General features: G+C 41.2%; 1 protein-coding gene across 2 annotated transcripts in view; it reads left to right on the forward strand.

The window, feature by feature from the left end:
• Nucleotides 1–24,037, forward strand: part of EPAS1 (endothelial PAS domain protein 1) — a 147,038-nt gene that overhangs the window by 72,118 nt on the left and 50,883 nt on the right. For both annotated transcript variants that reach the window (XM_027825222.3, XM_043543791.1), the window contains exon 2: nt 11,158–11,348. In XM_027825222.3, the coding sequence (XP_027681023.2) occupies nt 11,158–11,348 (191 nt within the window). The remainder of the gene's footprint in view (nt 1–11,157; nt 11,349–24,037) is intronic.

Genomic DNA, 24,037 nt, shown 5'->3' on the forward strand with positions numbered 1-24,037 from the left:
CATTTTGAAATCAACATGGCTGTGGAAGAGTCCTTACCCGTTGCTGTGCTAGTCTGGGTCATGGAGATTGTCATGGTGGCATGGGCTTCATGTACTATAAAAGTGCTTAGATTTATTTGGAGTGTTCCTAACTATCCCCCCATAAATCCTATTCCTCCTTTTCCACATGTTCAAATTCCATTGTTCATCAAGCTCCAAACCATGGTGCTAGGCACCTTTTAGAAAGACTTATGATTACAGCTAGAAAGCTGAAAAAAGCCTACCCCACAGCATGTTCTGATCTCTGCCCCCTACCCAAGCCTTCAAGTATATCTCACATCTGTCAGTTCAAATTCACTCCCATGCTTACCTGCAAGTAGAGACCAAAGGCCAAATTCAGATCTAGGATAAGCAGGATCATCTCCATGAAAATCTTGTTGTAAATTAAACACTGAGGGTACAAACTGATAAGAAAAATGTGTGTAGTGATGTGATTTAGCTTCCACCAATTTGGGTGTGCAAAACAAGTGTAGCAACCAAAGGGGCAGAGTGCTGAGGCACAGCAGGAAGAAGCAACCTTAAAGGAAGGAAGGATATAAGGCAGAGGTGGGCAAACTACAGCTCGCGGGCCACATCCGGCCCGCAGGACTGTCCAGCCCGGCCCCTGAGTTCCCGGCTGGGGAGGCTAGTCCCCAGCCCCTCCCCTGCTGTCCCCCCTGCTCTGGAGGTGTGCCGCCATGCGGGTAGCGTGGCTTGCCCCCGCCCACCTCCCAGGCTTTTCAATAAGCCAGTCCTGCCGCTCTGAGTGGCATGGTAAGGGGGCGAGGAGGTCCCGGGGGGCAGTCAGGGGACAGGGAGCAGGGGTGGTTGGATAGGGGGTGGGGTCCCGGGGGGAGCGGTTAGGGGTGGGGGGGTCCCGGGAGGGGGTGGTCGGGGGACAAGAAGCGGGGGGGAAAGGGGAGGTTGGATGGGTCAGGTTTTCTGAGGGGGCAGTCAGGGGGCAGGAAGTGGGAGCGGGTGGATAGGGGGTGGGGGACAGGCTGTTTTGGGGGGGGGCACAGCCTTCCCTACCCAGGCCTCCATACCGTTTTGCAACCCTGATGTGGCCCTCGGGCCAAAAAGTTTGCCCACCCCGATATAAGGTAACATATACCCCTAATTCTCTTTCGCCCTCCTATTAGTGACTGATTTCCTGCAATACCCAAACTTCTATTCCCTCAATATACTAATTAACCCCCTTTGGTGTGGACCTTGCACTTGTTTTGCACACCCACTGGATGCCAAATCAGTGCAACTTACACCACTTTGCCGCTTATATATGCATACACTTGTTTTCAAACTAGTTAACACCTGGTGTATAATTTAAACACAGTCATTTAAGGCTAAGCTGAATTTGGCCACTTGAGTCTGCTTCAGCCTTTAGAACAGGGATGGCCAAACTCACTGACCCTCCGAGCTGCATATGACAATCTTCAGAAGTTCAAGGGCCAGGGCGTGCCTGCTGGAGCTCCAGCCACATGGGGAGGTGCCTGTTGGGGTTTGGGGCTCCAGCTCTGAGGGGAGGCGCCCGCTGGGGCTCAGGGCTCCAGCCCTGCTCCTGGTGAAGTCCTGAGGCAAGACCCCCCTCCCCGCTGGGCAGAAGCCAGAGGTGATGTGGGGAGGGCACATGAGGTCATGTGCCCCACCGATTTTTGCCAAGGTTTGCTGGCCCCACTTGGTCACATGGTGCAGCTAGGCCCCCACCCTGCATGGCAGCTGCTGGAGTGAGCAAGCTGGGAGCTGCAGCTGTGGGGAGCCACTGCAGGGGAAAGCCACTGCTTTTGCTGCTGCCTCTCCCCACAGAGCTAAAGCAGTGGCCCCTCCCTACAGCTCCCAGCTGTTTGCCGCTGCCTCTCCATGAGGAGCTAACACCGGGGAGCTGCAGGATGGGGCTGCTGAGGGTAAGGGGGGGCATGCCTGGGGGGCGTGACTCAAGCTGTTGTGGGGAACCTTTAAATTGTGCTCACCCCGCCCCCACTCTGAGCAGGCACCAGTCATCTCTGGCAGAAGCCCCGAGCTCCCCCCACCCCAGCCTGGTGGGTGAAGAATGGGGGGAGTGGGGTAAGGGGGCTCTGCGAGCCTCACTTGAAGTGTAATGGAGCCACATGGAGCTCATGAGCCGCCATTTGGCCATCCCTGTGAAAATAATGCATTAGTGAATGCCTTTCACCAGAGAAAGTCTTACCTTGGTTTTGCCTGGGACAATCTTGTCTACTTTAAATGGGTTGGAGTTACACTCTCAACTTCCATATTTTTGGCCTCAGTTCCTGATGAGTGTGTCAACTGCTGTTTATCATGCACATTTCATTTACAAGTTATCAATGTTCTTAATTTAAAGGGGCATTGTCAAAAGGACAATGTGATGCCCAGAGTGAAGGTTATTTTTGAACATTAGATGGATAGAGTTGTTACAAAACCCCATTATTAAAAACATTTTAACGAAATTTAAAACAAAATAAGAATGACACCCACTTTTGTACATTTGTTAAATATTTGTCTATGGTGCAAGACCCAAACACTGCATCACTGAGCTAGTATAGAACCAGAAAGTGAAAATGACTGTAAATAGAAGAGAAACTGACCTGTTTATAGTTTCAGGGCTAGATCCTGTGCTATTTTACAGCACCTGAGTATCTGGCACTTATTGTCCAAACTGAGTGAAATGCAAAATGTAAACAAGTGGTAAAAAGTGCATTTGATTTTTTAAAAAATCACCAATAATGGAAGATTATATTAACCGCATACTTTCAGATTCATATGACTTTTATCCTAAAAATATTCCTTTAAATTCTTATTGTTCTAAATGAGGTCTAATCAGTTTGGTCAGCCATTCTGTGTGTACAGTAAATCATTTATATTTTATGTTATCTTTTCATAGCTATTCTTGTTCTACAAGTTAACATCTGAAGCTTTTACTGTACACATTGAAGCCAGCATGAATTACTGTAGATATTTTGTGTGACAGTTTAATTAACTGTGGATTCTTGACCTTTAATACATGTCTGAGCTACAAGTGCTTAATAATGAGCCTTGAAATGTAAAGTAATATGCCTGTTACTTTATAAGGTTAAGAGGTTTACTTACACAGCAGTTTCAAACAAAGTCCAGAGACACAAAACTAATTAAGTAAACTAAAGTAAGTCAGTCTGAAGCTATGTAATTCTAAACATTTTATAAATTCGCAGTACAGCAGATTTTGTATCAGTGAAAACTGCCATAGTTAATACTGATTTCAGTTCTTTGGGTACTAACCCTAGAGGCCCTGGAACTTCAGTGCTCTTGAACCTACAAAGTCTAATGGTATTACAGGGTTATAACATTCTGCAGAACTAACCCTTTTTGCCTAGGAGGCTATCCCTAAACATGTGCACACACACACATGCATGCACACACAAATTCACTCCTCCTCTGCAGCATAGGTGCTGGAAGTAGGGGTGCTGGGGATGCTGCTGCACCCCCTGGCTTGAAGTAGTAATAACAACCCACATACATGGTTTCTGCCTTCAGGACCCCCACTATAAAAATTGTTCCAGCAGCACTGCCATGCATTGTCCACACACATGGACTTGTGTAAAGACAGAAGATGATTAACTCTGGTGACACCATGAAGAGTCCACTAAACAAGCCTAAATCCACTAATGTCCATAGCAGAAGGAGCCATCTCTAAAGCTGATTGCCAGGATACTAGCTGCTAAATAGCCACCAAGAACTTTGAAGGGTAGATGTTCATGGAAAGGTTAAAGATTAGATATACTGACTGAGGACAAGTATTCTTGGTTGACATAAAGCCAGTTATTGGTGGGGTGGGACAAAAGAACAAATATGGATGCACCAAGCAGAAGTTCATATGTTCATATGTCCAGCTCAAGAGTGGATTAACTTTATTTAAATAAAGGGGGCCAGTCTCTATTCCATGCAACCTCTCCTGAAATCAGAGGTCTTGCCTAGGTTCAGCCCAGGGCAGAATTTGCGTGTCTAACACTACTTCAGACTAGTGAACACTTTACACCTGTGATACACAAGAATTACTTACCTAGTGCAAATTGGTTCTAGTTACCCCATGACTAAAAAGTTTGTCTTTTTTCCTACTGAACTTCTGAGTATATTTTAAGACAAAAATATGCATATTTTAAACATCCATATTTAAACATGCATATTTTAAAACAGACATGCATGTACATTGCTTTGTTTTTCTGAAAGCAGGCAGCTATACACACAACTACAATACTGGAATAAGGGTTACTTTTTAGGGCCAGGTTGTGATCCCCTTAACTCATCCTGACTCTGCAAACACTCCCACTGACTTCAGTGAGATTATTCTGGTGCAAGGGGCTATTCGCCCTGAGAAAGGGGATCATTAATTCTGTTCAGGGCATAATTAAAATAATTGGAGCTCATCTGACTGGTGGAGTTATGCTCTTTGTTTATTCTTGTCTGTGTGGTTGTGTAACCCACACAACTTCTGGGTGTGGTGTTCTGTCCCATCTAGTGGCACTGAGACCACTTAGAGAGAGATAAATGAGTCTGCTCTACAGCCTTAGCTACCAGCCAGTTGGCTTTTAGCTCATGCGGTAGAGGCTCATGCTTTAAACTCCAGAGGCTCCAGGTTCAATTCCACACACAGACGACGAGGATCTGTCGGTGTTACAAGTGGCGGCTTGTCCAGGATTTCAGCTGGGAAGTCTCTGAAGCACAGGATGCGCTTCCTCAACTAGGAGAAGTCTGACAGGTTTCAGAGTAGCAGCTGTGTTAGTCTGTATTCGCAAAAAGAAAAGGAGTACTTGTGGCACCTTAGAGACTAACAAATTTCTTAGTCTCTAAAGTGCCACAAGTACTCCTTTTCTTTTTTAGGAGAAGTATGTAATCCACGCACCTTCTGGGTGTGGTGGTCTGTCTCATCTAGTGGCACCGAGACCCCTTAGAGAGAGAGAAAGAGAGAGAGAGATTAAAGAGTCTGCTCTACAGCCTTGGCTCATGCACTGAGCTCCAGAGGTCCCATTTTGATCTCACCCACCACCAGCTGGGGTCTTTCGGTGTTATAGTTGTCTTTGGGGCTAGTCTGTTGTTTGGGTTATTTTGGGGGGGCCTGGGGAACTTTTGCTACTGAAAATTCAAGTGATTTCATGAAGTACTCCTGAGCACTTTGTCTTCTTTGCCCTGCATACAACAGCAGTTTTCAGAATCTGAACTAAACACACTCAAGAGTGACTAAGGAATTGTGTAAACAGCCTTTTGGGAGGGTGGGAAAGGGAAGACAAGCTGCTTATATTCTGTGGTTTGAGAATCATCCATACATTCTCAACACTTCCTTTTCTTACAGGTCAAATCCTTTATTAACTGTGCTCATGCATGAATAAGCTATTCTTCAGCCACCCCAGAGCATCATCAAATTAGCATGGGGAAATCCTTGCTTGGAACTTTCTTTTTCTTCCACCCGAACAACCACCCCACCATTACCCCCTGAAAGGAGGCTGAGATACTCTGGTGAGGGAGGCAGTCAGGCCTGCTCCCTGATCTGGGGGTGATTTCATTTTTTTCCTGCAGAAGTTTGGACTTTGACATTCCTTTCTTACTGTTTTATAGGGAGGAATTGTACTGCAATTACAACATGAGTGTTTGGATGGATGGGGACATGAGGGTCTAATCCTGCAAGGTGCCAGGCCCCCTTGAACCAATGGGCTTTGAGGAGATTCTCGGGAAGCACTTGGTGGCTGATAGGCTCTGTGTTTTTGTGTCGGTGGAAACACCATCACTGCATATTGTTCCTTGGATGTCCCACAGAGGTTTGTGTGAGCTAGATCCATGCTTTTGAGTCACTGCAGGAAACGACCTGCATTCAGGCCAAACAGCTCTTTCTTTTTCGCCACAAAAGCAGGTTGTAGCCTGACTAAAATTTGCTGTGAGAGAGTGATTCAGGAGTTTGCTAAGCCCTGCCTTCTCCCTGATCTGTCCTCTTACCACACTGAGGTATGAATAAGATTCAGTGTAAACACTCTTTCATGGCTTAGTACAGCCCAGTTGTTGTGTAGTTATGCTTCCACTCTCCTGACATGGGTGAATCAAGCCCTAGCCTGGGTAAAATATTCCCCCACTGAAGTCAGTAGGTGTAACTGCAGCCAGCTTTGGCCTCCAGTGTGCAAATGAAAACATGAAAACAGCACGTATTAGTGAGGTCTCTGTTTTGCTTGACTGCCATTGCTTGTGCAGCCATGAGCGGGGGAAAACAAACAAACAAACAAACATATACATCAGCAATTTTTGAAACCTCACAGCTAGGAGGAGCAAGCATTGAGTTGTCCCTGTCAGGCAAATAAACAAAGAAGGGTAGATAGAGCTTTGTTGTGGTGTTGGGATTCTCTGTGCCATGAGAAATGGCTGCCATTGCACCAATGTGTGTGTGTGTGTGTTGCATGTCTGGTTGCAGTAATGATGGAGCTTCAGTGTGCTGTGTTAAGGAGAGAAAAGGAAAAAAACAGATATACATGGGATTACTGGGGGGGGAGTATTTCAAGCAGAAGTGCTTGCATTCTGATAACTTATTTATTTATTTAAAAATATAATGATTGAGCAAATTAATTCTTTAAAAGGTAGAGAGCCTTCTTTTCTGCAGGATTCTTAGAGTAAAGAAGAACTATGGGTGCCATATGTAATAAACTTTAACAATGTCAGCTAAGAAAATAATGACTGTGATCAGAAACATTGTAGAAGGATAGCGTAATACAGTTTGAAACAATGGCTCTCTAAGGACAGCGTAGGTTATTAAAAATCTTGGGCAACCAGTTAATGAAACCAGCTTGCCTCATTAGCCACACTTCTATATTATATTTACTGAGGTTGACAAAACTAAATATTTTTCTTTGTGGCTTGAATGGCATCATGAAGTTGCCAGTCTTACACAACTCATTTTTAATTTGTGAATGGCAAATGTCTTGTCCTGTGTACATGCTCGGTTTAGAATTGAAATGAGATTTTTCGGTGGGGATGCTACTTCCTACAATTTTGGATGTTTTGTCTAATTTAGAACCAATTTGAAAAGTGCGGGCTCTAGATTTAGAATGGAGCTCAAACATTTGTGGTTTGAGTTACATTCTCCAAGTCACAATCGGAAATTCTCGTAAATATTGCTGCATGGGGGTTTTCTGTTTTGTTCCATTTCTAATCTTTATTCAACTGGTGGACTTGCTCCTAGAGATGAATCATTTTGAGTATAGCATAGGCTTTCTTTACATAGAAATGGGGTTTTAAAAACATAATTTCCCTGAGAAAACATTGGTGTAAAAATACACACATGGTTCTGCTTTTCCTGCGATCTGCAGAAGGAGGACAATAGAGGTAGCTGACTCTCCTGCACACAAACACTGCAGAAATCTGGGTGGAGGGACTGTGTATGAGCAGATAATATGACCGTTACTTGTTAGATCACTATTAAATTACCTTCAATCCTGTTCTTGGCTCAGATGCCTTCTACTACACCAGCTCAAAAACTAAAATATTTGTTGTGTGGGGAAAACGTTTCTGTTATATGGGCTTTCACTCTAGTTGCCGGGCCAGTCATAAAGACAAGAAAAAAGTATGTGAAAGGTCCGTTCCTTCTGACCTAAATGAACAAATATATTTCTAACCCTTATTTTAATTTTGCATCTTGTTTGATGGGTTGTGATTTTAAAAGTGTACTTGATTTTGGGAGAAGGGTTGGTGTTATCTTCTTTTACATCTGAAAAGTCTGTATTTATTTTATTGAGCTGTGTTGATTTAAAAATATATTTCTTATATTTATTTGATTGTGGCTATGGCCTTAAGGGTAAGATACTGTACTAATTAACTTGTGTTTGTTAAATTACCATAGTCCCATGAAATGAAAACTCCAACCAGTGAAAGTAAAGAATCAGTGTCCTCTTTTGAGGGCCTGTTAATCACTTAAGCAGTCCCTTTGAAGTATTGTCAAATTTCTATGTGACTGCTATTTCCATGTTTGCAGCATCTCCTAGATAACTTTCATCATAGTCTCTCTGCCAACATTTTAGAATATATTCATCTGGGGAAAAAATAGTTCCGTACTAAGTTGACTGGAGATCAGTCTCAGGGATTAAAAGGTGTGTTTCTGAGGCTCCTTACTCTCACAACATGCCTATCAGCACACATTTACAACCTTACCCACCTAGGCTAGGGTTGCCAACTTTCTAATTGCAGAAAACCAAATACCCCTGCCCTGCCCCCACCCTGGGGTCCTGTCTCTGCCCCGCCCCTTCTCTGTGGCCGCACCCCTGCTCACTCCATTCCCCCCTCCCTCCGTCACTCGCTCACTTGCTCATTTTCACTGTGCTGGGGCAGGAGGCTGGATTGTGGGAGGGGTTGAGGGCTTCAACTGGGGGTGTGGGCTGTTGGGTGGGGCTGGGGTAAGGAGTTAGGGGTCCGGGGTGGGCTCTGGGCTGGGGCAGGGGGTTGGGGTGTGTGTTGGGGGGTATGGGCTCTGGGCTGGGGACCAGAAATGAGAGGTTCAGGATGTGGGAGGGGGCTCTGGGCTGGGGCAGGGGGGTGGGGTGTGGGAGGGGTGAGGGCTCTGAGGTGGGGCTGGGGACGAGGAGTTAGGGGTGCATGAGGGGGCTCTGGGCTGGGGCTTTGGAGGGGTTTGGAGTGGGGGGGGTTGGGTGCAGGAGGGAGTATGGGGTGCGGGATCCAGAAGAGAGTTTGGGTGCAGGAGGGGGTTCTGAGCTGGGGCGGGGGGTTGGGGTGTGGGAGGGAGTTCGGGGTGCGGGCTCTGGGCGGCACTAACTTCAGGTTGGAGGAAGTCTGCAAGGCTCCCAGGAAGCAGCTGCATGTCCCTCCAGCTCCTAGGCAGAGGGGCAGCTGGGGTGGATGGGAACTGCAGAGCTGTCACTCGGGGCAGTGCCTGCGGGAAGGGGCAGCGTACAGATCCCTCCTGGCTGCCCCTCTGCCTAGGAGTTGGACAGGCTGGCTGCTTCCAGGAGCCGCGCGGAGTTGCAGCCAAGATGACAAAGCCATCTGTGATTTTCCCTGATGACAAGCACTTCCAACCTGTCCAGCCCCCTAACCTCTCCCACTCAAAATATGCTATAATCTGCCCAAGGTCACAAACATCTTTGCTCATAGCCTCAAAATGAGAGCCTGTGTGGGTGACTCTAGAAATGGGATACATGCTAAAAAATTACAGCTTCTGAAACTGAGAGATTGACCTCTTACATGTCACATCCTGTTCTCATCCAAGCCAGGTCATTTAAAATGACTGCTATGTTATAATTTTCTGACCAGGAAATGGAGCAATACATTTCACTGGACACTGTATAATGAGCAGCTAAGAGGCAAAGCCATCAGCTGTTCTAAATTGATGAAGTTCTTCTAAAGTCAATGGGACTACACTGATTTATATCAGCTGAAGATTTTTAAACACCTTTTAATTGTAAGCATTTTTTTAGATTGATATCCATTTTGGATTTTCAGTGGCATGACATTATTGGGGGATCTCAGACAATTATTTTATGACAGTAGACATTGATATTCAAAAAGTTTGACTTTATAAACTGTTAAAACACAAATTGTCAGCATCATATGTCAAAATATACAAAGTAAATATCCTTAGATCAAGAAATCATACCTATTCATTTGTTAGTCCATTTTTAACAAGCCTAATTCAAAAGTCAAAATCACTGGATTTTTACGCTAATTAAATTCTCAAGCAGCTTTTTATTTTTTACTTTGCCTATTTGTAAATTTTGATTATTCTAGTGGAACTATTTTTTCATTGCTTTGTGTATGTACGGTGAAATCAACATCTACCAATGTTTACTGGTAAAAATCTAATCCTTCCAAGGCTATTTATGAAGTACTGTGTAGGAATTAATGAAGTTTTCCCTCAAGAAACTAGCCCACCCCAAACTTGTAACAAATATGCTTGTGTTTCTTGCTTCTTTAAACTTAGCATTGTGCTTTCTAGTGGATTAATTTTGTCCACTGCCCCTTGTAAAATCCCTTTGACCTTCGGTATTTCTTGTTCTCGTTGGAGTGTGGAGGAGACGGCTCTGTTGGTTGTGTTTATTTCACTGGAGGGACAGACAGGAGAGAAAAGGAGAATTTACTGGAACAGATTTTGCCAAGAATAGGCTTTATTTCATGCTACAGTATTTTTCCAATTAATATATTTCGTGGACAGTCTCTTTCATAGTAAAAAAAAATAAAGTGAAAAGGATGCTTTTTCATGTGTAACATCAGATTTTGAACTGGGACATTTTGTGTAGACCAACAGAGCTTGATAGCATACTGCTTACTTTTATTGAAATGCAAGGAATGGCCTTTCCAACTCACTATATCTAGGAACAGCGCCACACTTTCTGAAATAGTTCCAGCTGTAAAACGGGTGCTGTGCACCTATCACCCTGGTGCACTTCTCTCTGCACTCTTGTCCTGGCAGGATTGGATCCTTTGTGAGCGATCTGTAGTCAATAGTAAATTCACATTATTAAGGTGTCTTTTCTTAAATATATGTCCCATATGACAGCGCTGTAAAAGTTCCTTGCATTGTAGGCAGAATTATCAGAAAAGCTTTCCATGATAATACCGTATCATTCCATACGTTATTTTATATAGTTATGGAAACGAAAAGATTCTGGATGTAATCCTTGCCCTTGTAAAGACAATGGGAGTTTTGCCATTAACTTTAAATGGGGTCAGTACGTCAGTTTCTTTACAAGGCGTTTTGAAAGATATGTATGTCTCCAAAGACTGAAAATATCTGAATTCAGCTTGTTTGAAAAATCCAAACAATTTTTAAAATCTCCTGAAAACAGAGTCCTTTAGTGAATCAAATTTAAATTGAATGATGGCAGCACCCATGATTTGCTGTATCTTTTAAGTCTTATCACTAACGGCCACAGTTTGCTCCCATTGAAGTCAATGGGAATTCAGTGGGAGCAAATGTTGACCTGAATAAAATATCAATTTTTTTTTATTGTGATGTCACTTTCCAGGGGCTTTTATAAAGAATCAAAATGCTATCACATCTATTATTTTAATTCAAATGGCCCAGCTGGCTCACCGCTGAGAAGATTATACTCCTTGGCAGTGAATGTTTCTCTTAAGATATGAATTGCTTCTCAGGAGCTGTCTTTTTTGCTTACTTTATAGGAGCAGCTCAGAAAGGAGGAAGGAGAAATCAAGAGATGCAGCAAGGTGCAGAAGAAGCAAGGAGACTGAAGTATTCTATGAATTAGCCCATGAACTGCCCTTGCCCCACAATGTTAGTTCGCATCTGGACAAGGCATCCATAATGCGTCTGGCAATCAGTTTCTTACGCACTCACAAACTGTTGTCCTCAGGTAAGGCCCATATAAGAGAGAGGTCAATGTTAGTTGATATCACAATGGCAAAGGTATGCTTATTATTTTCTAAATACAAGAGACTAAAGGCATAAATGGGACATCTCAGCATGTGTTCTGAGAACTCAGACAAACATGAGAGCATAGCTTTTCATCAGGACAATATGATTTTTTTAAGGGCTTAGAGAAAATTGAGCAATATCAGTCATTAATTGTGCAAGGTATTAATTGTCAAAATAAGAATTGAAGCCAAATTCAATGACATTTCATATAGGTAGAAACTCATCTAAAAATGCCCAAGAAAATGGTTAATTAAAATCAATTAAAAAGATTTCAGGCTTCAAGAATTTAATCCTAATTAAAATACCTAGATTATAAATTGCAGAAAATTTTCCATGCTGAGATAGGTAAACCCTGATTTGGCATGGAAAACACATTTGCATACTTGCATTTAGAAGGCAGCTCTGACATTGTGAATGTCCAAAAAACATTGTTTAAAAGGATTAATAGTAACATAGGCTGATAGTAGATAGATAATAGATGGTATTCTGGTAGATCTGAGGCACAATGTGCTAAAATAGCTAAAGCCACAATCTTAAAATATTTCACCTGGATGGAGAGATTCTGTTAAAATAGAAACCACCCACTTTGCTGATAGAGAGCTATATGGTGGCACACATGGTGAATGGGATCTTTCAGCATGTGTAAACTGTGGAATGTATTTCAAAAGTTTTTAATTACTGCTACCACTTCTGAGCGTACGCTGCTCTGGGAGGTGACGTTGGTGGGCATCTGTGACCCCCACAACTTGCAAGGTCAATGAAAGCAACTGTAATAGTAGTTTCCATTCTTCTTTGGTTCTGAATTGTGGCAAGGAGTAACACCTGTATTTAGTTTTCTGACAGAAAAAATTAGGGATGTAAAATGGTGAAGAATGAATCTCTTGATGTTTGGAGGCATGCCATTACTCATAACCTACAATGGGATGTATAAGGAGTAATTACAACATCTGAAATCAAAAGATCACTTAGTTCTTTGGACTAAACACTGTAAGATCTAGGGATGGTAAAACTGTTTGATTAAACTAAAAACAGACCTGAATCTTTGCATGTTCTTCAAAGTTAACCATGTCTTCAAGATTTGCATGTCACTTCTTGATCTTTCTGGGTTGATTTTGATACAGTAACCTCTTAAACACTGAAACTACAACATTAACAATAACTCATACAATGCCTGAGTTAAAAATGAAATAGTACGAGTGAAATCCTGTTCCCAAATAAGTCAGTGGCAAAACTCCCGTTGACTTCAATGGAGTCAAGATCTTACCCACAGTCTTTAAGTTGACAAATGGGATATATAGTAATACTGAAAAAAAAAAAAACGCTATTAGAAAGCATCTTACTTTTTCTGTTACTTCCTGAGGGTCTGTTTTATCATGGAGTGTAATAGCTAAGTCACGTGCTAATTGTGGTTTTTCAGCAGGTCACGTCAGATTAAGTCAAATTCATGCACTTGTGTTTCCAGGTGATTATGGGGTGCCTGTGTGTTTACTGTGGTGCCTTTCCACTTCCTCAGAACTGATTTAAGAGTTTTTATTCTTGGCTCATAGAATGTAATTTTCTCACAATTACTATCTGTGCCTATTATAATGGGAAATAAAATAGAGGGATCTTCAGAAAATTGTTTTTGCTTAACAGAACTTGCATATCATCTATGGTTTTGTCAGTATATGCCATACTCAAACAAGTTGCATAAAATAAAGAAACTTTCTTCCAATTAAAAACTCCATATGTCATGCCAACTAGTTACCAGTTAACCAATTTTAAAAATTGAAGACATTTTTTTCATCTACAGATTGTGAGCTATTGACTGGGTAGAGGTAGACTAGATTAGTGGGAAAACAAATTTCTTTTTTTCACTAAGGACAACTAGACAAATAACAATGAGGAGTTCTTGTGGCACCTTAGAGACTAACAAATTTATATGGGCATAAGCTTTCATGGGCTAGAACCCACTTCATCAGATAACATTATTATATTACAAGGATGTTTTTGAAAGTTAAAATTAAGTAATTTACGATTACAGATTCATTTGGCAATTACTAAGGCAAAATGAACTCTTTCAAAAAGAAATTAATCTATATTTCTTGGCAGACTAAGAAGTATGAATAAAACATATCTTTTAATGCCCTCATACATGTCTGGCTTAAGTTTATACTGTTTGACAGTTCCAAGATGTGATACTGGCATGATTTGTCTGTGATATTAAATCAGCTTTTAAAACAAGTTTGTGGTGAATTCAACTGAATCACTTTGCCTGCAATACCAAGTAGCTAAATGAACCTGAAATAAGTCATCAGTCACAGCTGTGAGAGCCTTTGTTTTAATAATTCAACTTTTTATCTTCCAAGCCAGGTATGCATTTAACTATAAATCCAGCAGCAAGTCAGATGTTGTTCTTCTGTTTGTACAGCAAACATAATTACATCTTCTAACCAAAGTCTGAGTTGTTACTACACAGAATGCAGCTTTAGACATCCAAGACTTTCAGAAGTTATTTTGTGTGTCTGTACTTTTGAGGGCCCACCTTGAACACCTTAAAGGGGCCTGATTTTTCAGACAGTGCTTTACACCTGCTCTCCAAAAATCAGAACCCTCTAAGGTGTCCCAAACTGAGCATACAAAATCCTTAGTCACTTCTGAAAATCTTGGCCCATAGGCTTGTTCGTCTCAGGTGCAAATCTGTTTAAGTTAACCAAGTGATCTACAGATGAATTTGGCCCTGAATATTTGAAATATATAGTTTAAACATTTTATTGGTTTTAGAACACAGCAGTGTTAAATTACTGCAAAGATTTTTGGAATCCTTTTTGATGAGACAAAACTTTACTTTCATCAGCCTGTTGCCTCCCTCAGTATTCACACATGATTACCATTAAGACTAGTGGGTAGAATGCATTGGTATCAAGGGAGAATAGAAACCTACCAATAAATTCCCAAAAAGGAAACACAGATCGAGATATTTTAGGAATTATATATTTAAAGAATTAGCCTAAAGTAAACCTATACCCATTAGGAAATTATTTCTTGCCCTGAATAAGTGTGATATTTGGAAATCAATTTTTTGGTAAATAAAAGTTGGCATTTCTGAGCAAACTATTAGCAGTCAAGGTTTAGCTGAAAAAAATATTGTTTTTGTCCCTCAAGAGAGAATGGGGGCTGGCTAATAATACGAAGAACTTGACTTTGCTGTATAATAGTTATGTACAATAGTTAAGGCTTAAGTAGCATAGTTTTTCTGATCAATTAATTTGAAAGCAGGATGAGAATTAGTTTACCATCTTTGATATTGGGCTCTTTTGAATTAGATACATTTTAGCAACATACTAGCTGTCATCAGACAATGCTGAAATGTCAAATTTAATGGAAACCTTTAGTTTGTCGCTCATGTATGACCAGGATTGCTGCTCATCATGCAAACATTCTGAAAGTAGTGTGGAACAAAATGGAAAGTGGGTTGTGAGATACTTGACCACATTCTGCTGTCAGTCACACCAGTCTAAATCAAAACTGGCTGCAGTAGCTTGAATAAAGTTACCCTTGATTTATGTTGGTGTTCACAAGAGCAGAATTTGGCCCTTTTGTTATACACGAGGAACCTAATTCCAGTAGGGTACATTGATAAAATGGTTGAGTAGAAGCACAGAAGTTAGTGTGACAGCTGGTCTCTGACTGCTGACATTGCAAATGGGAATTTAAAGGACTGCACGCTCCATGAGACGCCGCGGATCGCCTCAACCCAGACTACTCCTTTTCATTTTATCTCGTCTTTTTGGACACAACCATGATTAAGTCAGCTAGACATTTTATATAAACTGGACTTGAGTGTATTTATTTTGTAACTGTAAAAATAATATGTGCTGCATTTATGTACTCACATTGTCAGTAACGCAAGCTGCCAATTCAACTTGAAAAAAATACTTTAAAGGGAATCCAGTACACAATACTGCTTGCTTAGTGTTTTTGTTATTATTCAAGCTTTGATTGTTTTTACCAAAAGCTACAGTCGTTTAAGAAAAAATACATTTTGATATCAAAGTATTTGCAACGTGTTCTGATCCTGCAAGGGGTCTGATCCTGTCAGGGCTGACTTCTTTAATTCTCATTGATAGGGGTGAGAATTCAGAGTGCTGAGCACCTCAGAGGACTGGATCCTACTTTCACACTGTAACAGGGATTTTCAAAGGGGCCTAAAGCAATTAGACAGCCAAACTGCTCTTGAAAGTCAATGGGTGCCTGACTCCATCATTAACAATAATAATAAAAATAATTTAATGAATGCTTAATAATAAACTCAAAGGGTTTTACATTGGAGGTCAGGGTCATTATCTCTGTTTTACAGAAGGGTAAAATGAGGCACAGAGAGGTTAGGTGACTTGGCCATTGTCACCCAGCAGGTCACTGGGAGAGCCAGGAATAGAATTTGGGTCTCCTGCGTCCCAGTCCAATGCTCTATCCCCACTTCCTCCTCCATTAAGGCCCTCTGAAAATACGTGCCTCCATGTAAGATGTTGCAACTCCACTGAAGTCACTGAAGGGTCCAAATTTGGCCCTTTGTGTCCTATCATAATAGGAAATAGCTGGCTGAATATCTCAGCGTTCAAAAGGGTAAAAAATACCAGGTTTTGCTTTTATAAAAGTTGTTCTTTACTTAGTAACACATTTCCCTTTGATTTTCACAGTAGGCAATTCAGTGTGGGAATGTAGGATAGGAAGTCTTTAACATTTAGAAATACAGGCTGTAGGTCTGACAGCCTGATTGAGATCAGTATCACAGGAAGCAAACTGAAACAATAGTTTTATAATTGTTTCCATGCTGTGCATAGACGGAACAGTATACAATATAACTGGAACTTAGTAGAGATATTGTTAAATATGATCACCTTAAAGATTTTTCAAGATGCCTTCTAATTATACTAACATGGTAGATTTTGTCATCTTTATATCAGAAAATGAGTGTATCTTGGTTTTTTCCAAATTAGGATCTTGGTCCTGCATTTTACTACTGTGAATAGCTCAACTGAAGTCCAAAGAGGTGTAAGAGTTTGCAGAATCCTGTTCCTGGGAACTTTAGTACACAGATAAAATTTGATGGACTGACACTTGCATATATATGCGTATGGCCGGGCTTACTCTCTGAAACAGGGTGAGGGGCTCGGCTATTTGGGAGAGACTTGGACTAGAGCTGCTACTCCTCTGGATCGAGAGGAGCTATCTGGGGTGGTTCAGGCACCTGATAAGGATGCCCCCTGGGAGGCTTCCTTTGGAACACTACTGGGCATGCCCCACTGGGAGGAGGCCCTGAGATTGACCCAGGACACGCTGAAGGGATTATATCTCCCGGCTGGCCTGGGAATGCTGGGGTATAGCCAGGCTACTTAAATATCAATTTTGTATATGAATATATGTTGCCAGCAATTAAACTGAGACTGTGACAACACTCATGAGAAAAGAAGCATCACTGGGACCAATGCCTTGCACATCTGAACTCTCATTGACATTAGTGAGTTGTGTTTTTCAGGACCATGTAATATGGTCCACATTATGCCAGATACTTTCATTGGGCTAATCAGGCGAAGATTGTTTTGTCAGCTTTCCCTCTCCTCATTCTAAATGTACAGACACCTGGGACACTTTTCTATGTAGAAATCCAGCAGAGGAAGTTGGGTGCTGGGAGTTGTTTCTGTGGAGAGACAGCAGAAGGAATGGAGAGGGAGCTGGGAAGCAGACAGGAAGTTGTTTCAGAGAAGGGAGGCTGCAAGGAAGTCGGTGTGAAGTTGTTTCAAGGGAGGGAGACAACAGAGCCGGAAAGCCAGCAGGGAGCAGAAGGGAAAAAATAGCTGTTCTGTATGATTTTAAGGAATAGCATAAACTCTACAGAGCATTGGTCTGGCTATTGTTTAGCATGTCTGGACAAGCTGAGGCCATTGTGACATAAAACATTTCTTAAAAATAGCTTGTTTGTTTGCTTTGCTTTGCTTAATTGGAAAAATAACTCCCTGTGTCGACCCCAGCCCCATCAGTGAGAGTGGGAGAGCATGTTGAATATTACATTCCTGCAATGGCATCTCTCTTGAGAAAAGTCATATCTGACTTACTCCAGCTAAGGGCCTGATCCTACATGGTGCTGAGTGCCTCCTGAACCTCCTCACAGGTCTGGGTGGCCCTGACTGGATATGAACGCTTTGTAATAAAGTTACTAAATAGCAAGAAAGCAAATATTTTCTAGAAGTTGTTGATGTGCTTGTCTGTAAGTGAACCCTTCAGGAACCTGGGAGCTTTCCTAATGGCTTTTTGCTGATGCATCTAAATTGCAGCTTTTATTGAACAAATAGAGAATATCTTCTCAGACATGAGGATTGTTATATCAGGACAGAGAATCACAGAAAAAGTCAATTTCCTGTGATACTGAACAAGAGAAACTTTACTAGAATAAGACAAATAATACTATTTGTAAAGCTATTCTGTTTCTCTCTGGTTCACTGTAGAGCAGTGGTTCTCAACCTTTCCAGACTACTGTACCCCTTTCAGGAAACTGATTTGTCTTGTGTACCTTCAAGTTTCACCTCACTTAAAAACAACTTGCTTACAAAATCAAACAAAAGTACAGAAGTGTCACTGCATTCAATTACTGAAAAAGTGCTTCCTTTCTCATTTTTACTATATAATTATAAAATAAAGCAACTGGAATATAAATATTGTACTTCCATTTCAGTGTATAGTATATAGAGCAGTATAAACAAGGCAGTGTCTATATGAAATTTTAGTTTGTACTGACTTCACTGGTGCTTTTTATGTAGCCTGTTGTAAAACTAGGGAAATATCTAGATGAGTTGATGTGCCCCCGGAAGACCTCTGCCTACCCCCAGGGATACATGTACCCCTGGTTGAGAACCACTGCTGTAGAGCTTCTCCCTAGAACCTTCCCTTACCCTTCTCCTCTCATAGTTTTACAGAAACAGTACATGTATCCTAACAAAGAATCCTCACTCTTTCCCCCCCACACGCCAGATAAAACCCTGTCACCCTTTTTGGGGGGAGTAGGGAGCAGTAATTGTTGTTATTAGGCAGCATGTGATTTCATCTGCTGAACATGACATCCAGACAACATTCCGAGTCTTTGCCTAGTCCAGGGGAGGAGTCAAGCATTGAAGATTGACTCCTAGGTCATGCCAGTGCAGACGATTTCCAGTAGACCACACATGCATTTGATACATCTTTAAATTTTAAAAAGTCACATCTGAGCAAGACAATAGGTGTCTGAAAGAATACAGACTCTTCTTTCAGATGGCATATGGCACTTATTTACACCTGAGCTGTTATATCTTTCAAGGGAAATCTGACTTTTAGCATTTAAATTTGTTCCAAGAGGTTGGACTAAAGGAAATGAGCAAGCATCTATGGAAAAAGTGTTCTAAAACTTGGGAACAGCGCACATCCTGACAGTGGGAATTAATCAAAGCTTGTTTATGAGAGCTATTTTTAGCATAAAAGAAGGTTACTATAAACATTACAACAAGAACTTGCCATAACAGTTCAAAGTTACAGGGTGATCGATTCTACTTTTCTGTGGGCAGAGGAGAATTGATTAAAAAGCTGTAAAAGATTTAGATTTTACCCAAACTAGGAAATACTTTATCAGGAGGCAGCATGATCCAATAGCTAAGGTATTGGATTGGGACTCTGGGCACCCGGGTTCTATTCCTAGCTCTACTACATATGTGGCATGTATAACTTTGGGCAGGTCAGTTCACTTCTCTGTGCTTCTGTACCCCTTTCCACCCTTTGCCTTGTCTATTTTAGACTCTAACTTCTGTGGAGCAAGAATTCTCTCATCATGGGTTTGTACTGTGTCACACACAACGCAGCTCCAATGTTGGTTGGGGTCCCTAAGTACAGTACAACCATAATACAAATAATAAGTTGTAATGTGGTATGAATTAATATAAATTTAAGGAGACCAATGAGTAAAATGGAATTTTGCACTCTAGTCTCAAACTTGTATTATCAAGGCACTGTAACTATGCCACAATCATTATTAAAGGAGAAATGAAAAAGGCTCCATTAAAATGAAGCATTTGTTTGTAAGATTGCGTAAAGGGGAAAATATACATCATGCTTGTTTCAATATGTAATTAGCAATTTTTTGAACATAATTTGAGTCAGTAATTACCTTCCTAAACCCCTGAAAAAGCTGGAGAGGAGATGCCAGGTTACCTCTGCCAAAGTAAGTGACATCACAGCTACTGTAAACATAAGTTGAAAAAGTCATTCTGTTCTAACCCCCTATTTTCATTCCCTCCCAACTTGCTCAAACATTTTCCTCTCAGGCTAAAAGAGCTCATGCTTATGGTCTAGTATAGTCCACTGGTAAATTGCCTAAGAAAATTTAAAACAAAATAAAAGAATGGAGTCATTTCTGGGATATGCACGAATTACAAAGTCTCTCTGTTTACCTTCCTATCAGTCTGCAAAATTGTGCTTCTATTGAAGTGAATCAGATTTTTGCCATTGATTTAGGACTTGTCTGTACACAAAAGTTGTACCGCTTTAACTATACCCGTGCAGTTAAAATGGTGCAACGCCCCTAGTCTGGCCTGGTCACACTGGTATAAAGATGCTTTATAATGGGATAGTTATTCCCCACACAGGAAGGGGAATGACTATACCTGTATAAGGCATCTTTTATACTGGTATAGATACATCCACATTAGAAGTTGTACTGGTAAAACTGTATGGGTAAGAAATCACATACCTAATCAACATAGTTATACCAGTACAAAATATATGTGTAGACCAAGACTTGGATGTGAGCAGCAGCAGGACCTACAAAGCGCTAATTGACTACAAATGAGGATTCCCATTAACTACTGACGTTGAGGCTGCCAGTGTTATGCAGCATTGGGCCATTTTTTCTGTACTAATATATGTTTAAAAAATGGACAGGGTCCGATACAACAAAGAGCTTAAGTGTGTGCTTAAATTTAAGCACGTGCTTAAATGATCTGCTGAATTGAGGCCCCCTAGGGCTTGATCATGCACCTCTTCGTGAGTGCTGCAAGGAAGTCATTCTGTGCATGTGTATGTGACATAATACATATGGAAGAGTAACGCAATCATCTGATACTACAAGTAAAGCATTTGCCTTTTACCATTGGTGGTACTGAATATTTTGGAATACAAAATAGTCTTCCTTCTTTTGAATGGTGTTGTTTTGCTAATGCAAATTTAATGATCTGAGAAAAAAAATAGAAAAGAGAGGCTTCAGTTGGAGATGGAGAGTCAAGAAGATTAGGTTTTCTGTGAACCCACATGGTACAGTTTGTTTTGGGTTATTGCCAGGGCCCCTGCTGGCTAAACTATTTGCTTCGGGAAGAATAGTCTTGACATTCTGTACACAGCATAATTGCACTTAGAAGGCAGATGGCCGCTTACATTAATTGTTTTAACTGGGCATTATGGTCAAAGTGAATATTATTCAGATCTATTGTTATGTTTTCTATCTGCCAGTTCCAGTGGAGTTGCACAAGAGAGGAATTAGGCCCTACATGTTTGTTTTATCTAAATAGTTATGCACAAATGAAATGACATTCACTCATTAAAGCTCAATCTTGTCCTGTGCTGGGAGTGGTGGAAAGTGGATGAATGATGACTCCACTCCCTCGCTTCCCAACACACCCACACAACATCAGGGCATGATGCCTAAATAAGCTCTCCAGGGAGTTCTAGAATTCAGCCTTAGTATGTTCCTACTGGGCACTTCAGGTATATGGTCTGCTGGCTAAGGGGTTTGGTCAGTTCCAGTGTGTAGGGGCTGCAGTGTATGATCCACTGAAATTCCCCTATCCACATCTCTCAGTACATTCCCGTGCCTCACCCAGTGAAGTTGCAGAAAGCCTTATGTAGGCTTGTCTGGTCAATTGACTCATCAAATAATGTCAATTGGCCTGTCAGCTGACCGCCTATTATTTGACCACAGTCAAGTATTCCAGCAAGAATGTTCTGATGTAGGCAACAGACTACCTTTCTGAATGTATCATGGTGCCATCTGTTAGCAAGTCTACCTAAATATCTTGGTCACTTACATTACTACATGCTAATGCCACCTATTGGGGGAAAAGGTGAACTAATTCAAAGTTGAGCATTTTGATTGGCTGGAATCTTTTAGAACAAACATTGTATGCATGTATATTTTTGTTTGTGTATCAGGCCATTGATGTTCTTGGTGGATTACAAAGCACATTGAACAAGTTAAAAGAGACATTTCCTGACCCCAAAGCACTTGCAGTCTAAACTGACTAGACAAACATACAAAATTAACTCAGAAGGGAGTGGGGGAGGGAGAGGAGGGTTCAGAGTCATTAAACCTCCTTCCCCAACACAAAAAGAAAAGAGGCATAGTCATTAAGCTGCTCACCAAGTTGGCCTGCTGTCTACCTAGCATAAGAGCATTTTAAAATGACTTTTTCTCTTATAGTTGCTTTGTGTTTTGTTTTATTTCTGTTTAATTTCATTTTTCTTTTCTTTTGTAACTGTTCTGTCTTGAATAATGTTCACATTTAAATGCTAACCTCACATTGCTAGAAAAGATAATTATTCTTTCATTTTTTAGAACTTCATTTCGTTGTTTCACATTTTTCTGAGTTAAAATATCTCAGTTAAGTACATTTGTTTTCTGTAATTAGGAATATGTATCTATCTAAGGCTAAGTCTATTGGAGACCATAAAGTCTTTCTTTTTTGCTTTTACTGTGGTTACTGTTCTAATAAAGTAATGCTTTAAAATATTTGACCATTTTTGACCTTATCTGACAATATTTTACTGGTCAATTGACTGATTATTTTTTGGACTGGTCAAAGTGCTCAATCGTAGGTATAAGTAGGATTTACCATTTAATATTAAATCATTAATTCTTTAGGTAGGTTAAAGTAAGAACAATCGATCTCTGTTTCTTTCCTGCTAAAATATATGAATTAGATAAATATGATATGTATTTATAAAGTAATAGCGGCTTCAGTATTCTACACACAAAAAAAGGAGGACTTGTGGCACCTTAGAGACTAACAAATTTATTTGAGCGTAAGCTTTCGTGAGCTACAGCTCACTTCAGCTGTAGCTCACGAAAGCTCATGCTCAAATAAATTTGTTAGTCTCTAAGGTGCCACAAGTACTCCTTTTCTTTTTGCAGATACAGACTAACACAGCTGCTACTCTGAAACCTTTCAGTATTCGAGCAGACTTCCAAAATCAGTGTTTTCAGTAGAAATGGGAAAAATCCCTGAGGATGAGTCTGTCAGTATAGAGCTAGGGGAAAAATGATAATTTTCATTTCCATGAATACATGTTTCTTCTGTACTAGAATAAACAAAGCATAGAAGTTAATGCTTTCTTGATATATTGTGAAACCTGTACAGGAGGCTCCTGCTAGCCAGCCACCTTTTGTCTTAAGAGACTGACCTAAACTCGCCGCAAACATATTGAGGGTGATTTTGTTTTAGACGAACCGCTCCTTTAAACAAATGATTGTTATCTGTCTCTTGACTAGTACACATTTGCTTCTGCCATTACATGGAGGTTCAGTAATTGCAGGTGCAAATCAGGTATCTGGAAATCAAGGCCCTAAATGTCCTTAGTATTAATAGGCATTACATACACTCATTGACTGGAGAATAGACCCTGTGTGTTGAAGTAGTAATATTAAACAGCAATAAAGAAACAAGATGTTCTTCTTTGAGTGCTTGTCCATGTATATTTTGCTGTTGCAGGGCATGCACCCAGAGCACTTGAGTTCAGATTCTTTTGGTCAGCCGTGTCCATTGGAAGCTGTGCCCGTGCTCTGAGGGTATGTCTGCACTGCACCTGGGAGTGTGTCTCCCAGCCAGGTAGACAGATGGCCGAACCAGTGCACTAAAAATAGTGTGGCTGTTGCAGCACGAGCAGCAATATTGGTTGAGTGCGTACAAGCCCGCCCAACAACCTGTGTCTGTAGTTGGGTGGCTAGCCCATGCTGCCACCCGTGCCACAGCATCCACACTGCTATGGTTAGCATGCTAGCTCGAGCAGAACTAGCTTGTGTTGGTCTGCCCAGGCTGGGAGACACCTTCCCAGCTGCAATGCAATGCAATGCAAAGGGCAACAAAAATTATTAGGGGGTATAGAATGGCTTCTGTATGAGGGGAGATTAATAAGACTGGGACTTTTCAGCTTGGAAAAGAGACGACTAAGGCGGAATATGATTGAGGTCTATAAAATTATGACTGATGTGGAGAAAGTAAAGAAGGAAGTGCTATTTAATCATTCTCATAACACAAGAACTAGAGGTCACCAAATGAAATGAATAGGCAGTAGGTTTAAAACAAACAAAAGGAGTATTTCTTCACACAACGCACAATCAACCTGTGGAACTCTTTGCCAGAGGATATTGTGAAGGCCAAGACTATAAAAGGGTTTAAAAAAGAACTAGATAAATTCATGGAGGATAGGTCCATCAATGGCTATTAGCCAGGATGGACAGGGATGGTGTCCTTAGCTTCTGTTTGCAGGAAGCTGGGAATGAGCAACAGGGAACGGATCACTTGATGATTACCTGTTCCGTTCATTCCCTCTGGGGCAACTGGCAATTGGCCACTG

This window comes from Chelonia mydas, chromosome 3 (genome assembly GCF_015237465.2).
Source record: "Chelonia mydas isolate rCheMyd1 chromosome 3, rCheMyd1.pri.v2, whole genome shotgun sequence".
In the NCBI taxonomy this organism is placed as follows: Eukaryota; Metazoa; Chordata; order Testudines; family Cheloniidae; genus Chelonia; species Chelonia mydas.